This window comes from Sinocyclocheilus rhinocerous, unplaced genomic scaffold, assembly GCF_001515625.1.
Source record: "Sinocyclocheilus rhinocerous isolate Xijiao unplaced genomic scaffold, SAMN03320098_v1.1 scaffold28, whole genome shotgun sequence".
NCBI classification, from domain to species: Eukaryota; Metazoa; Chordata; class Actinopteri; order Cypriniformes; family Cyprinidae; genus Sinocyclocheilus; species Sinocyclocheilus rhinocerous.
In genome coordinates this window covers 440991-457987 of record NW_015652416.1, presented here as the reverse complement: position 1 = coordinate 457987, position 16997 = coordinate 440991, and the positions used below count along the sequence as shown (strand labels likewise).

General features: G+C 34.7%; 1 protein-coding gene across 1 annotated transcript in view; it reads right to left on the bottom strand.

Moving 5' to 3' along the window:
- The window catches only part of LOC107714972 (Nance-Horan syndrome protein-like), a 111410-nt gene that overhangs the window by 17944 nt on the left and 76469 nt on the right, over positions 1 to 16997 (bottom strand). Inside the window, exon 2 of the mRNA XM_016520973.1 lies at positions 959 to 1111. Within this exon, the coding sequence (XP_016376459.1) occupies positions 959 to 1111 (153 nt within the window). The remainder of the gene's footprint in view (positions 1 to 958; positions 1112 to 16997) is intronic.

The window sequence follows — 16997 nt, the reverse complement described above, 5'->3', positions numbered from 1 at the left end:
ATATATATATATATAAAAGCACATAAAAATTACTAATAGTAAAATTAATTAATTAAAAAAGGAAAATAATATTCTGTCATTTAGTGTTGTTACTGTTGACTTAAAACTAAAACTATTAAAAATCTAAATTAATTTCTGTTATTTGAAATAAAGATAAAATAAAATAAAATATTATACATATTAGATTAAAAACACTTAAACTCAAATAACTATCTGACAAAAATTATTGCTGTGGCAAATAACTGAAATAAAATAAGCACTAAACTTGCTCAAATTAAAACCGAAATAAAAAATAAACTAAAGCCACATAGAAATATAAAAAACAAACTAATAAAAATGACAAAAGCACTTGACAAAATTACTAAAACTTTAAATAAATTAAACTGAAAATGAAAATTGACAATACTACCCTGTCATTTACAGTGTTGTTATTGTTAACAAAATAAAACTAATAAACTTATATATAAATTATATTATTTAATATAGAAAAATATTTTCCTTAAAAATGTTGAAATGAAATGAATTGAAATGAAATGAAATATAAATATTAGATTTTAAAAAAAAAACGTACAAACGAAAATTAGAATTGTTTTCTCGGCAACTAATTTAAATAAAATAAGCACTAAAATTACTCAAACTAAAACAGAAACTGAAAAAATAAAGCAACCTTACTAACAACATTACTAAAATTTAAAATGAAAATATCAAAATAAAGCTAATTCAAAATATTAACAAATACTATAATAGTATATAATTAATACTAAAATAACACTGGTCCTTTAGAAGAAAAAAACATTATTTATTTTTGATGCTTCCATATTCCTCCTCTAGAGGGCAGTGCTCACTGCCAGTGAATGGAGGATTTTGACTAGAGCGAACAACTTTGCTTAGATGAGCTCAGAAGGTGTTCACTAGGTGATTGATAACTGATCAGTGTTGATGTATAAGCGCGTCTAACCTCTGTACAGCGCCCGCAGGCTCTGTTTGGCATTTCGATGCAGCTCTTCCACACACGCGGGCCGAGTCGATGGCAGGAACACATTTCTCTGCAGGTGCCATGGAGCTTGATAATGTCCACTCAGCTTACTCTCAATGTCCAGATTAGATAGCGCTGCAGATGAAAGAGAAAATAGGTTACAAAAATATCACTTGTACATCAGTAACCATATGTTTTATCATTCATGCTGACATGTTAAAGACACAAACAAATAGTTTTACAACATATATTCTTCCGCCTTATTAACCACAAACTTCAATACATTTTGTTAGATTTAGGCATTATTGCACATCCTCTTGACTTTCTAAGCTTTACCAAGATCATCTGTTCACACAAAGTGAAACAATAGTCTTCAGTTGATATGAGCTGGTTAAGAATGTAGACCTTTAACTCAGTAGCTGAAAACTAAACCTGTTCTAATGACTTCCTCAAATGCTTTCAGAGAATCTGCAACTGGTGTGAAGAGCAAATAAGCTGAGTGGCTGATCAAATAGCCCAACATTAGCAAAACAATGCTGCAATCTGCCAGTGGCTACTGCATCACTGTGTGAGAGACAAAAGGACTTAATGGAGCCAAACACCTGATTCATGAACCTAAACCAAACACCTCTACACCCCAGCACAGTCACTAAAGTCATCTATCTATCTATCTATCTATCTATCTATCTATACTATTTGTGGTTGAAAAGTAAATGCATGTTTTGTGACCACACTTATTGCAGACACACATATTCATGTCTCGGTTATGAATAGACATAGACTGTCTGTGTGTCTGGCTGGGATGCTGCAGGCAGTTTTGACTATAATGTGAGTGAATAGACGTACAGCTCCTCTTCCTCTGCCATCGTTAGCACACAGCAGCATTAATGCAGTACAATCTAGGTCACAAACGCAATAGAGCACAACTCTGTGTCTGTGTTATCTCTGTGTGCGCTCCTTTAAGACACACACACACGTGCACACACACACATATCACAATATCTTGCACACTTTTCAGCAAAATGACATTTTATGATGCAAATAATAAATGCGCTTTCTATGACGTCTGTAAATGTTCAGTAAAGTAAAAACATTTTGCCAGTATTCTATGGCAACATTGGGTAAAATAAATATTTTATTCTTGTTTTTTAATCAACTAATATGTGACGATATTTAATAAAAAATTTACTTTACTTTATATTTAAATTTACTTATTTTCCCTGATGCTTTTATCCAAAATGAGTTAAACTGCATTATTTTTTATTAATTAATTTATTATTATCATTATTTTATTTTTTTTTAGAAATTAATATTTTTGTTCTTCAAGGATGCATTCAATTGATCAAAAGTGACAGGAAAGACATTTATAATGTTACAAAAAGATTCTATTTCAAACAAATGCAGTTCTTTTGAACCTTCTATTTATCAAAGAATCCAGAAAATAAACACACAACTGCTTTCAATGCTGATAATAATCAGAAATGTTTCTTGAGCAGCAAATCGGCATATTGGAATGATTTCTGAAGGATCATGTGACACTGAAGAGTAATGATGCTGAAAATTCAGTTTGGCATCACAGGAATAAATTACTTTTTACAATATATGAAAACAAAAACAGTTTGAATTGCAATGCGTTTTCACAATATTACTGTTCTTACTGTATTTTTGATCAAATAAATGCAGCCTTGATGAGCATAAGTGGATTGCTAAAGCAGAAAACAATCTTGCCAACCCCAAACTGTTTATTATCCCAAACTTTACACAAATCACATTTAAAGGTGATCCTCAACAACACACATCACCCTAACAAAACCTATTCCACAGACCTCTTCTGAGAAAATGCATCATGGACCTTGTTTACACCAGACAAGAGGCGTCTGCTAAACATTTCCTCCAGTACCTGCTCTATGTCGTCCTGGACTCGTTCAGCGACCACCTCTGCCATCCCATACCCCGCCCCCCTCTGTAGCTTTGCCAGATTATTCCTCTCATTTTTGCCCTCTGAGGATTTCTCCCATATGGGACTGGATTCAAAGGTTTTGTTTAAGGGGAATATCTATCTGGAAGCAAGCTGGACCGGAGTTCTGGGTCTTGATCAAAGATGCCTGACTGTGAAGATGAACCGACCATCATAATCGCTGCCTTTCACTGTGAAAAATAAAGCTTCCAGAGATGATTTCACATGTCATAGGAGAACCTGTGGTTCAGAGAAAAACCTGCTTCAAAGAACCCATGTGGGCCTAACTTGTAATCTAGAACCAATACACTGATCTGAAGAATGTATCATCAAGAACTTTCCTCCAAAGCAACTAAAGAATTCAACATCACTCTTAAAAATAAAGGTTCCAAATGGGGGTTTTCTCTTTTTGGTTCTTCAAAGATCCTTTTTCAGTGATCAGTTCTTAAAAGAATCATTTTTTCCTAAGTGTAAAGCACATTTTAATAATCTGAAGAACCTTTTTCCACTATAAAGAACCTTTTGTGGAATAGAAAGATTCCATGGATGTCGAAATCCATGGGCCGGTAAGATTATTTTAAGGTTTTTGAAAATCTTTTCTGCTCACCAAGGCTGCAATTATGGCATTAAAAATTTGGTAAAAACAGGAATATTGTAAAATATTACTACACTCTAAAAAATGCTGTGTAAAGTATGGACAAACCCAGCGATTGGGTTGTTTTGACCCAGTGGTTGGGTTAAACATTTAACCCAACTGTTGGTTGAAAACAACCCAATCGCTGGGGTTGTCCATATTTAACCCAGCATTTTTTTAGAGTGTACAATTTAAAAGGACTGTTTTCAACATGAATGTATTAAAATGTAATTTATTCCTGTAATGCAAAGCTGAATTTTCAGCATCAATAATCTCATATTCAGTGTCACACGATCCTTTAGAAATCATTCTAATATGCTGATTTGCTGCTCAACAAACATTTATTACTATCAATGTTGAAACGTTTTTGCTGCTTTTATATCTTTGGTGGAAACTGTGATGCATTTTGTTTTCAGGACACTTTAGTGAATAGAAAGTCCAAAAGAACAGCATTTATTGGAAATAGAAATCTTTTGATCAATTTAATGCATCCTTGCTGAATCAAAGCAGTAATTTCTTACTGACCTCACAGACTGACTGACTGTAGTGTACACTCTGTGTCTCTGAGAGATCATAAGTCAAGTCAAAAGATCTAACCTCTGATCTCAAGCGTCATTATGCCAAACATTCTCAATGACCTTGAAAATATGCTTAGTGACCATTGTTTGAAGGACTAATCTGACAAATCCCCAACAGCATGTCAGTTTCTCTTGTTTAATTGCACTTGCGTATATGGATGAGGTGAAAATTGTAGCTTGATTTACCTGAATTCACCCTAGTTTGATGTTTGTTTTCAGTGCCACCCTTCTAATCTTGGGATGAAAAGTTCCCATGCATTAGTCCGAGATGACTCCTTCTGTGAAGGCCACAGCATGGTAAATAGGGTGATGGTGACTGGGCACTCAGTGTGGCGGAAAACACGGGGAAGGTTTAAACCAGGGTTTCCAAGTATGCTCCCCAAGGGGAGACCCCCGCTGAGGACTGAACTAATGCCCGCCTTGGTTGTCTTTATCCAGATAGACATGGCTCCAGTCAACCATGGTGATCATGGTAGCATCTTAGTATCTCAGCCCTTGAGCCCCTGCAGCCCATCAACTCACCATCAACACGAAAACCACCACTGATGTCCTAGACGGCACCGTGCAACTAAACACAAAAAATCACATCATGCAACTGAACACACACACACAAAAAAAAACCTTCACACCAAAACTACACGCAAAAGCTGAGTGCAATGCCAAATTTTGAGAAAAATGCCAAAATGTCTGAGAAAAGCTTTTATACCTGAATGAATTATTTGGGAGGCACATGTACTACAGGCATGTTAAATTTACATTTCACAAATCTAATTTAATTTGCAAGTCTACATTCAAAATGTTTATGCTGACATGCACATCATTTTTATTATAATGTAAGGGGTTTGGTGGAAATAAAAAGTATATTTTGTTGAATTTATCACATATAATAGATAATGGGGGGGCTGCAAAAAGTTAAAATACTAAAGTATTAGTATAGTATTTTAGTATAAATACTAAAGTTACATTTTTAATAAAGTTGATAAAAATATACATTTAAATGTAAAAATAAAATTATATTAAAAATTATAAATAATATTGTTATATAATAATAATATAATATTTAGGATAAATTATAGGATATATATATATATATATATATATATATATAACAGGTTATTTATAATCTTGTGCATGTTTTTGTAGTGAAAATACAGAATTGGTGTGATTTGACTTAAAAACAGAATGTTCCGTACTCTGGGAAGGGTCAAATGAGGACAATGCATAAATAATAAAGTGCATTAAAAACGAATGCCAACAGTGATTCTGACCCAGAAGCGTTTCTATAAATCCATAATAGAAAACACAACAGGGAACTCACAAACCTTTTTACCTACACATGCTGAAAAGCCAAAACCAATATTAATTCTCATGTTGAGACTTATAGGTTCTACCTGCAGAATTCTTTCTATTTCATTCCTTTGTGTATTAGACAGGAAATATGCTAGAAATGGGAATTTACTGCCAAGCAACAATAGATCATCCAGAATTTCTCAAGCTCAGTCAGTCAGCTAATCCAGGCCGAGGTAGTTGTGCTAGGGAAGGGGGCTGGGAGCTCTCTTCCTCATAAAGCTGTTTGGTTGTTAGTTGTTTAGCAGCATGGGGTAAAGAGCAACCCAGCAGTGATCTCTAACAGCTCTTTCTTTCTATCCCTCCACAGTCCAAACACCTCAGTCATCTCAGAGAGAGAAGGGCATTTGTCTATGTGGGTCCTTTCAGCAGCTGTTGCACCTAATTGATAAACACCCTAAAGTGTTTCCACACTAAACTGAGAAAAAGAAACAAGATGGGTGAATTTACCACTTTTGAGCATAGCATTTCAGTGCAAAAAGGGTTGCACATTTTCCAGGTGATCATGGAAGCAGTTATTCATCAAATTATGCTTAAATAATAGAGATGGCCATCAATCCATTCAACCAAGCGTTAAACAACAAAGACAACGTGCAAATAAACATCGCTATCAACGGGCGCAATTAATTCTTAGTGAATTCCCCCTTCTCCACACAAATCAAGAGAAATCTCAAAGGTGGCCAAAACAGTCACCTCCAATGCCTCTGCTCTGCAAAGACATGAGTAAACAGCTCCTAAAAACAATAGAAATGGTTCAAGGAGACCGCTTGTCTACTGATGGTATCATCTGAGATAAGCCAACAGGCTTATTCTGGCATGAGAAGTGGAGATGGGAAACAGAACGGGCTTTATCACTGAACCTTTTCCTTTCCTGATGTTTTTCCCTGTTTTCTTTGCTATCTTTCCAAAGTCAGTGCTATTCTTCTATCATCAATGTTATCCATAGATTGAACATGGTAAAACTGAAATTTTTAACACCACAGCTGAAAAGCTAAGCTGAAGTTGGAGGCCTTGGCGTGGAATCATGCCGGATAGTCCAAAACCTCAAACATTCATTTTCATTTTGGAAGTAAATTTAATAGATACTTCAACTACAACGGAACATACTTTCAGAACATTTTATGTAGTTACAGTGTTGGATTTCATAGCATTCTCAGCAATATCTTCATCTCAGCTCTTTTGCTGTAAATATCAATGATGCAGAATCTAACCTTTATATGGTTTATAAACCTTTATAACCTGAAAAAGGCCAGTGATTTGCATCAGTGACAGCAACCATTGCCAATGCAACCAAACAGAGCTTAACTTTATGCAAATATATGATGTCATGCATTATGGCAACTCCCAATGGCAATCCAGAGTGTGGGTCATGTGATCCGCCAACTGATATAGTTACTTAAGGGACAACCTTGCAGATTTTCAACCAGCTTTGCATTGTTACAATGTTAGTAGTATATCAGAAGTCTTTTGTTGACAAATAAACTGGGACATCTGGGTGAAATACAAAACTGGTTGAAAAGCAGCAAAGTTGACCTTTAAACAGTAGTGATGCACTTACGTATATTTGAATTCTGCAATAATTATTTTCATGTTATGGCCAATATCTGATGCAAAAAAAAAATACAAAAAAAAACCAAACATCAAAATAAAATAAAATATTATTTAAAAATGTGCATGTTTTAATGCTTAAATATCCTTTTATTACACATTCAAATTTGTATGAATAAATCAGATACATGAATAGAATAAAATAAAATAAAATTAATGGCTGAAATTAAATGGCTGATGCAAAATTAAATATCCAATTTCACCCATACCAATATATCATGCATCCCCTTTACAGCTGACTTGCAAGCAAATGTATAGCGACTTGATTACCACCAGTAATTTTAACCGCTGTCAGGGTGAACGTACCTTAAGGCTGTCCTGTTTCCCAAGCCCAAACCCACCATCTTCAGTCTACAGTCACCCTCTAATCATCAGCCACTGGTTGAGACACGAACCCTGAGCCAAGCCCAGACCGTTGACATTCCCCAATCCAAACACACACACCTTCCGACGTGGGAAAGTCTAGCCCTCCAAATGTTAGCCATTCATTTCAATGACACCACACCTCGCTGAAGACCACCTTCCCTCCCCTTGGGTCACAGCACATTTGGTATTACCACAATTGAAATGTTTGGGTTTACTTACAGAGGAGCCAAAATAACTAAAGTGTGCCAATTCAGCAAATCTTCCAGGTACACATCATCACAACCATACAATGCTGTTAATAAGCCCATTGAGCCATAGAAGAGGCCAAGTAATGCATATTTTACATTGTCAATATGATGCAAAAGTATATTTAGCAACATTCAAAGGACATGAGTTCACTTAAGTTGGAGTTTCTAGGCTATAAAACAAACTACATCCAGGGAAAAGATTGCAATGCAGGATTTGGCAGTTATGGATAAACTCTAAAACATAAGAAGCCATAAGAAGCTACAAAGTGTAGCATTCAAGACGTCACTGTAACAGGAGACATCTACTGTACCTTTAGACCTCAACGGCATGCAGCATCCGAGAGCCATGACCATAGTGGAGTGTCTCAGCCAAGCTGGTCAGCAAGGGATGAGTATGTCTCTATCTTTCCTCTTGTTTTTTTCTCGTGTTTTCATTTGACTTTCTGCTTCAGCCCCCTGGGGCTTGTTCATCACCCCCATGGAATCACAGCACACTTCTTTCTCTCTCTCTCTCTCTGACTGACTGACTGACTGTGACCTCATTCTACTTTCAGCTCAGCTTTGCTGCAACATCTGCAACACCCCCCCAATCTCCACCCTGTTACCCTAGATGTCCTCTACCCCCCATAGACGGTGCACATGGTTCAGTCCAGCCACAACTTGGGCCGCTATAATCCCTTTATGCTTCACTAGAGCGGTCCAAAGAAAGGAAGCACAGGGTCGCTAATCCACACTGCTGCCAGTGGGACGCTGGACAGTTAATGCTGTTAGTTGCACAGGCTCATGTATGCATGTTTGATTCACAATGATCTGCAATTCAAGGCAACTTATAAATCAAATAACTAAGTTGACATTCCAATGCTTGTAAACATTGGGGCTCTTTTAAAACTCTCTGTTTGATTGTACAATCCGACATGTCAACTTTTGGCTCAACCAATGGCGCAAGTTTGAGGGCAGGACTACCTGTTTGTCCAGATAATTGTGGACTGAGGTGTTTGGGAGATAATCAATTTTCAGTCTTCAGTGGTGCAGAAATTACAACAGCTTTTAAAAAAACATTTATTCCTTTATTGATTTCCAGGCTGGAACAATTAAAATGTTTCCAAATAAATTTCCCAAATATGAATCTATAGTAGAACTGCATTACCATTAGTTAATGAAGCTGGAAGACCATAGTAAGCTTGTTAAGATGCCTGGGGACACCAATATCCAATGTTAGGGATCCAAAACACAACATATTCTATAGTCTGTTCATCAGGGTACCCCCCATCCACAACATAGTGCCTAACAAAACAATTACATCTGTAACTTTCTCCTGGACACCAGACTAAAGTAATTGCATCCTGTCTATTGATAATACTGTAAAGAGCCCCCAGTGAAACAACCCGAAAAACAAGGAATTGATCTTCTTATCGCTCTAAAGGAACCAGTATGCAATTTACAACCTATTGTTTTCAGACATAAATCAAGGTGGAAATGGCTCAATTACTAGAGTAAATGGGTTGTATTTACTGTGAGTTGTGACTAGTGTACTAAGAGACTCGTATATAGGCCTGTGTGTGTGTGTGTGTGTGTGTGCGCGCACGTGTGTGTGTGTGTTGTGTTAGCTGGTATACCAATCACTACTTTGTCATGGTGGTGTAGAAGATTCAGAGAGGAGGCAGATGGTAAACTGCTGCAAACCAGCTCTATAACCTGGCCTATATGACAGAACAAATACGAATTACATCTCCTTAGTGTCTCAGTTGTTTTTCAAACTGTCCAGTTTTGTCAAGACACCTAAATCTGCAATCAAAAGTAGGAGATTTCAATATGAACTCAAATATACTTCAAAAATACTTAAATATGAAACATTTCACATTAAAAAACAATGCTATTCATATTAATTCTATAGCTCTACTGTATACTAACACCTATTTAATTTTAGGAGAAACATCTGAGACAAAGGTTATACAATTATCCTGCTCCCTGGAGGGTCTCAACTGCATAAGTATTGCTGACTAAATGAGAGGAAGCTTCATATACAAGGGTTTGACACATGTCTCAGAAAGATGAGGACACTTATTCTGTGCTGATTACAAACACAATTATAGAGAAAGAGAGCGACAGAGAGAGAAATACAAGCCTCCGTCTTAATCTCTTCTAATCCGACTCACTCTCAGCCTGTGCTTGACCTTGGCGCCATCATGACCAAATGCTGGACTGAGACCAGAGTGTTTAAACATACAAAGACCTTACAGAGCCGTTCACACCTGGGACAAAAGATGCTAGGCTTGTATAGAAGGAAGTGTATGTGTGTGTGTTAATAGAAGTTCAAAATTCCTTGCATCAGCAAATATTTTACAATGTTGAATTGGTGGTTGCAGATACGTTACATTGCAGAGCACTGTATTTAAACTTTCTATAAACCACACCATAAATTAAAAAAATAATGTAACCAAAACCTGACATACAGTTTATGCTTTTAGAAAATAAGTTTCTTATGCTTACCAAGACTACATTTATTTGATCAAAAAGGCAGTAAAATAGTAATAGTATGAAATATATTTAAAATAAATATTTTAAAATAACTTTAAAATAACTTTTCTATTACTCCAGTCTTCAATGTCACATGATCCTTCAGAAATCATTCTAAAATGCTGATTTGCTACTCAAGAAACATCTCTTGATATTATCAATGTTGAAAACAGTCATGCTGCTTAATATTTTTGTGGAAACTTTTTTCTTTTTTCTTTTTTTTTTTCTTTATTATTAATTTTTTATTTTTTTTGAAAGTTCAAAAGAAAATCATTTATTTGAAATAGTAACACTGGAACATCATAAATGTATTTACTGTCACTTTTGATCAATTCAATGCTTTCTTGCTGAATAAAATAATTAATTTCTTTAAAAAAAAAATGAAAAAATTACTAGAGTACTAAAATTAAAATTAGTAGAGTACCACTAAAATAAAACATTTTGGAAATTTTATGATACATGTTTCCAAACCTGAAAGGTTTTTTTAAATGTAGTAAAAAAAAAAACTCAACAATGTTACATATTTACATTTCCATTAAACATTTTTATCTTATTGCTAAACACTATATTTTTAAAGACAACCATGGCAAAAAAAAAAAAAATGTTGGTGATGCTAAATGTAGGACCAGGTTGGAAGTGATAATGTGTTTTATAAAACATTCAAAGGGGATTTGCTAACAACGTCAAAACAATGTTTCTGCAATGTTATGAAAATACTTCTGCCAAATTAAGTATGTAGAATAAAAATGTTTCAAGTTTTTAAAGTTTTTACAATGTAGTTGTGTTAGCTGGGTACTAAATGTAGATCTCCTGTCCAGGATGGTCGTAAATGATTTATCTGCACTGCATACATGGACAAAAAAGTTAGACTGTGAAAAAAGTAAGATTGAATGAGTGCGAAGCAGGAAAGGGAGGAGCTTTAGTCTCAGACAGCAGGTAGACGTCCAAAAATAACACGTCTAATGAGTCAGCTATAATTTGGCTGGGTTACCCTCAGTCTGAAACAAAGCCAAGAGTGCCTGTATGTGCGCGCACACACACACACACACACACCAAGGCTGGTAGGTCAGTGGATCTGTTATAAGTGCTAATTCATCACTGCTACCAAAGTGTGATTAACTTTTCAACACTCTTGACACTGTGTCCTAAAGTAAGCATGTTTATATTTAGCTACCTGGACATTTGAAGGTAACTCTATCGCCCCCTTGAGTACCGAGGTTTGTTACTGCACACTTGCGATTTGCACTTGCCGTTTATAGTCATAGTTTCTAGTCCTTTTATTGAATATCTCCACCATGATCTCAAGCTTTCCCTGTAATTCTCTCTGTCTTTCTCCTGATCTTTCACTCCTTCCTCTGTGATGAAGCTCTTTGATCTGCTCTAAGTAGGTGGAGCTCATAGATCATCCTGGAATGTGATTGTAGGTTTTATAAAGCCTGAGTCTGCCAGCCACGTTCATGACTGCAACAGCCGCCGCTGCCCCGCAGGTAACAACCACAGTCATCTTCATTACACACCTTCAGGTCTTCCTTCCTGGAGACAACAACTTTTATTTAAAATAAAAAATACAAAGAAAATATACGAGAGAATGACAACAAGATCCTGTGAGTAAATGTATGCATACAATTTTTTTTAGTATGCATTAGTACTAATTCAATGAATTGTACAATGCATGAATATTTTAGGTAATTTCATTCAAAATATTACTCAAGTAGAGTTGATTAAACATCCCATCTGCGATTGAAATCACTCAAAGAGGAAGCACAGGACATCTTTTCTCTACTTTCTTAAACTAACACTGGATCGGGCGACTTGGTTCTCCTATCGAGGGCTAAATTGCAGTGGTTTAGTGTGTGACATACCGCCTGACCGCTAAAGCTAAGAGCACACATGGATGGTATTTGTGTGCTCCGTAAGAATGAATAAGACCAAAACTGTGCGTAGCGCTGACTGGATTAAACTGTATATCCACAGTGTCTTGTTTTCATTAGCGGGATGCCCATACCGAATCATTAAAGAATCAAGTGATGTGGTTTACAAGACATTGACTTTCCAAACCAGAGCCTGTGAGACTGCAAACTGAACTCTGACAGAAATTAACTTCATTAGACGTTTTGGTCAGAACTGTCAAAGTGCATCAGCATCAACTCGTTTTGTGTGCTCTGCCACAATGAGAAGTACATTAAAATGTAGTATTTTAGAAAGTGTGTGAAGAATTTTGCTTTTAATTTATTTGCATAAAATAGTGCACATTTTCTCCCTTTAATAGAAGAACAAATTCAGTACATTTCTATATATTACAATATTTTTTCAAGAACAGACATTTCTATAGAATGACATACATTTACAATTCTCTTGCAAACATATTCACCAATTTAGACGTCAAAAACAACATCAAGGTCATGGGTTCGATTCCCAGGGATGCATCAACTGATAAAATGTGTAACTTGAATGCAATGTAAGTCGCTTTGGATAAAAAGTGTTGCGTAAATGCAAATGCAAACATAAAATCAACACAACTTGATTCAAGTCTGTACTCTAATCCAAAATGTGTTTAATTTCTCAACACGTGTACTATGACAATGCACTTATTATGATGTCTCAAGGTAATTGCATACTCCATCTTTTGGCTATTAAATGAGATGAATACTTAACAATTAAGTCATTTTCAGATTTATAAAGCTATAAATACTTAATTTGACTTATAATTAGAGATAATTACAGGGGTGAAAATCTATTCAATTGATCTTTACAAGAATACAGGAAAGGAATATTCTTGGTTAAATGTGTTCAACTTTCAAACGGTACAGCACAGTGCTTGCAACACCAAGGTCAAAGTTTGTTTCCCAGGGAATGCATGCTAAAATATATACAATGCAATACTTGAATACAAGTTGCTCTGGACAAACAACTGCAAATTAAACTCTATCAACCATATATAATAAGTAAAAAACAAACAAACAAACAAATACTAATAATATTACTAAATGATAATAATCTGATTCCTCCTTCACTCAAGCAAGGAATCAATTTAGCCCATTTAAACCAAAATATTTCTTTAAGCTAATACTAATATAGTTTTTATTCATATTTTGAATTAATTTGAATTTGATATATTTTCTGTTTTCATTAGTTTTAGTTAAAGTTGAAATAATTTGGTTGTGTTTTTATAATCGTTATTCTTTTTCTTTTTGAAAAATGTCTGTAATGTTACTAATAATTTATTCGTTTTTATTTCAGTTTCAGTTTTAGTTATTTTACTACATCATGTTAAACTAAATGAAAATGAAAAATGTTGCATTTATAACTAGCTGAAATAAGTGAATTTTAAAAAATTTATTTTGCTATTATATTTTTTAATCATTTTAGATAAAGTTCTAAATAAGAAAATACTATTTCAGTTCTTCTCTTTTTCAGTTTCATGTTAAAATCAATGTTACTGCCCATTTATTTTTAATTACTTGTGAAATTTACTAGCAACTTCTGAGTGAAAATGATTTCTACATCAAATAATTACAAATATTTTTTTTCAGTGTTTAATAACTCTAAACCAGGGTGCTGCTATGCGGTCGCTTACTGTCTGCCATTAAATCTCTAGGATATTCTGATCTCTAGATGTGGCTCGGTTCCCTCTTTAATGTAATTTCATGACATTTTCTCCACCCATTCTCTCATCTGATCTGTCTGACAGGGTCTGGCATCTGTAACAGCAACAGCCTGGCGGAAGGCCACATTGCAAAGAAGCACAAACCCAAACTCATCAAGAAGCACTTATCCGGCCCATGGGAAAACTCTCCTAAACTCTCCAAACTTCAAAACTCAACAGACCCCCTGAAAACAGCAGGTCCACTGGACGCTTTCACTTTCTAAACAAAAAAAACAACAGTTATCCTTTACGAAGCCATAAATCAGCAGAAAGCGGTGCAGACCCTCACAGCAGCTGTCTAATTTCAGAAGTGAACGCAAACCACTGAGTCCCAGAGAAAAACACTCTTCAAAGGCCGACAGGAGGAGTCGAGCGAGCGGCGTTCGCTAAAGTTTAGACGCAGAACTTTCGTTTATCCAGCTGTGATGTATTACTCTGCACTGCGGTTTACTCAAGGATATTTTCCACCTTCAGAGTTCATGACTGCACTTCACTGGTACTATTGCTCACACTTACGGTTAGTGATGTGATCAAACGCTAATGTAACCCACGTGTTTCATGTGTCTTGTCGGGTAACAATGACTACTGGAGCATGTTTTACAAGAAAATACTATTTCAGTCTTTCTACCTCAAAATGAAACACAATGCATCATCATTCTGGGTTCAGGACAGGAGATATCATGCCCTCTAGTGGTGTATAGGACAATGTCTATTTACAAGTAAACTAAACTTCATAGAATCTCCACAGCCACATTAATAAGAACAATATCTCAAACTACTGTATATCTGAGAATAAGTATTTTAGTAACTTTATATGCCTAGTTCTATAACTGGGTACATTTCACATCAACAAATAATAATTCAACAATCAACAACTCATTTACTATAGAGCTCACACTTTAGTTGGGGACCAATTCTCACTATTAACTATAACTTTTGCCTCAGTAAACTCCTAATTTGCTGCTTATTAATAGTTAGGTAGTTGTTAAGGAATGGGGTAAGATTAAGGGATCTAAAAGATACTAAAGCATTAATATGTGCTTAGTATAAGCCAATATGCTAGTAATATGCATGTTAATAATAATAGAGAGAATTAGTCCCTAAACTAAAGTGACAATTTTTTTTCTGAATATTTAAATTTTATAAATACAGATTGTGTTGACTTTAACCAATTTTATTTATTATTTTGAAAATTTAAGAGCCACACTTCAAAAATAATCTCTTCAAAAACTGTAATTTGAGGGCAATTTTAAGCATTGGAATTATATTAGTAATTCATATATAATGGATCTATATTATATTTTAAATAAAGCATTAATGGACATGGAAATTGTCGAATGAATTTGATACATAAAATAAATGTTTATATTTACAAATATTCAAGGTACCTACAGTACATTCATTCAAAAAAATATGTCAGGGAATTTTAATATTTCCAGGCCTGGAGAAGTAGTAGAACAATCTTCATAATAGAAATCATTGTTGTTATGCTCAGTAGTAAATATTTTGTTGGTGAGAAAATGCTGTTAGTGCAATCACTATGATTTAAGAAAAAAATATTTTTCAAATCCTTCTCTGTCTACAGTAAGTCAAGTCAAAAGGTGTATGAACACGAAATATTAGATTCTGCCATATATTTTCACTTAACGCTGTGCTGTACTTACTGTACCTTTAAGAAACATTTTTATTGCACATTGTCTGTGTGATTCCTGCGGGGTCTTTTTTGTGTACCCTGCATCAGAGACACACACACACTCGTATGCACACATCGGACCTCCCGCCAGTCATTTATTTGTACCGCCCGGGGTCACAGACATCACCACCTACATTCACAGACTCGACCTTTGACCCCCAGCCACCTCATTACAGCACTCCTAACAGAGGCAGAGCCCTCTGATCTGAGGCAGACTGACCCGAGGGGAAAGGTCAATTACTGGCCTTGCTGATTTTCCTGCAATTAGGCTCAATGCTGGAGAACCCCTTTTGAATTCAGCTAGCAGAGGTCGAGTTTCATCCAATCACCAGTAAGCTCATCACCACCTGAATACCTCATTCAGCCAAACCAGAGTGCAAATTACTGGGGGTTTGGGGGTCGAACTGCCCGAAATAAGAGCTGAACCAATTCAAAGGATGTGAAAACAAAGCATTCTGGATATTATAAAAAGGAATGATTCAAAATGTTTTTTTTTCCAAGAAGAACCAAAACAGTTAAATGAAAAGTATATGGTGGTTTGGAAGGGTCTGAACCCCAAACTAAGCCACTTTACAATAAGTTTTTTTTAAAATCATTATTTAACAATATTAGTTAACATGAACTATCAATGAACAATACTTCTATGGCATTTATTAATCTTCATTAACATTAATGTAAACATTTACTGACATTTAAGATGAAAAGTGTGTCTTTTAACATTAGTTGATGCACTGTGAACTAATATGAACATGAACCTTTAACAAAAGTTATTGTAATAAATGCTGTCAAAATATATTGCTCACTGTTAGTTCGTATTAGTTAATGCATTAACTACTGATAACAAATGAGACCTTATTGTAAAGTGTTACCCATATTTCTGTTTCAAAAGTCTTTTCAAACAACATTATAGTAACCATATAGGCTATTATGCTTAACTAAAACTAAAACTTTTAAAAACCTTGTTAACTAAAATAAAATTGGAATAAAATAAACAAATAAAATGTAAATATTAGATAAAACTTAAACTAAGTAAAAATGTGAAAAGCTGCAATGGCAACTAACTAAAAATAACTAGAAAACAAAATAAAAACGAAGACCTAAGAAATAAAACTAAAACTATTAAAAACATTTAATTGTTTATTTAATTGAAATAAAGCTGAAATATAATAAAACAATATGAATTTAATATGGAAAACTTAAACTAAGCACACATGAAGTTTAAGTTGAAGCACTAAAAGGACTAACTATAAATAAATAAAAACTAAAATTGAAACAAAAAATATACTAAACCTAAATAGCAATATTAAAAAACATAATAACAAAAATGAGGCAAAGGCACGTAACAAAATTGTTAGAAGTTCAATTAAAATTGAAATGAAACCTGAAAAAAAAAAAAATTTCAAAAAAATTAATTATAATAATTATAA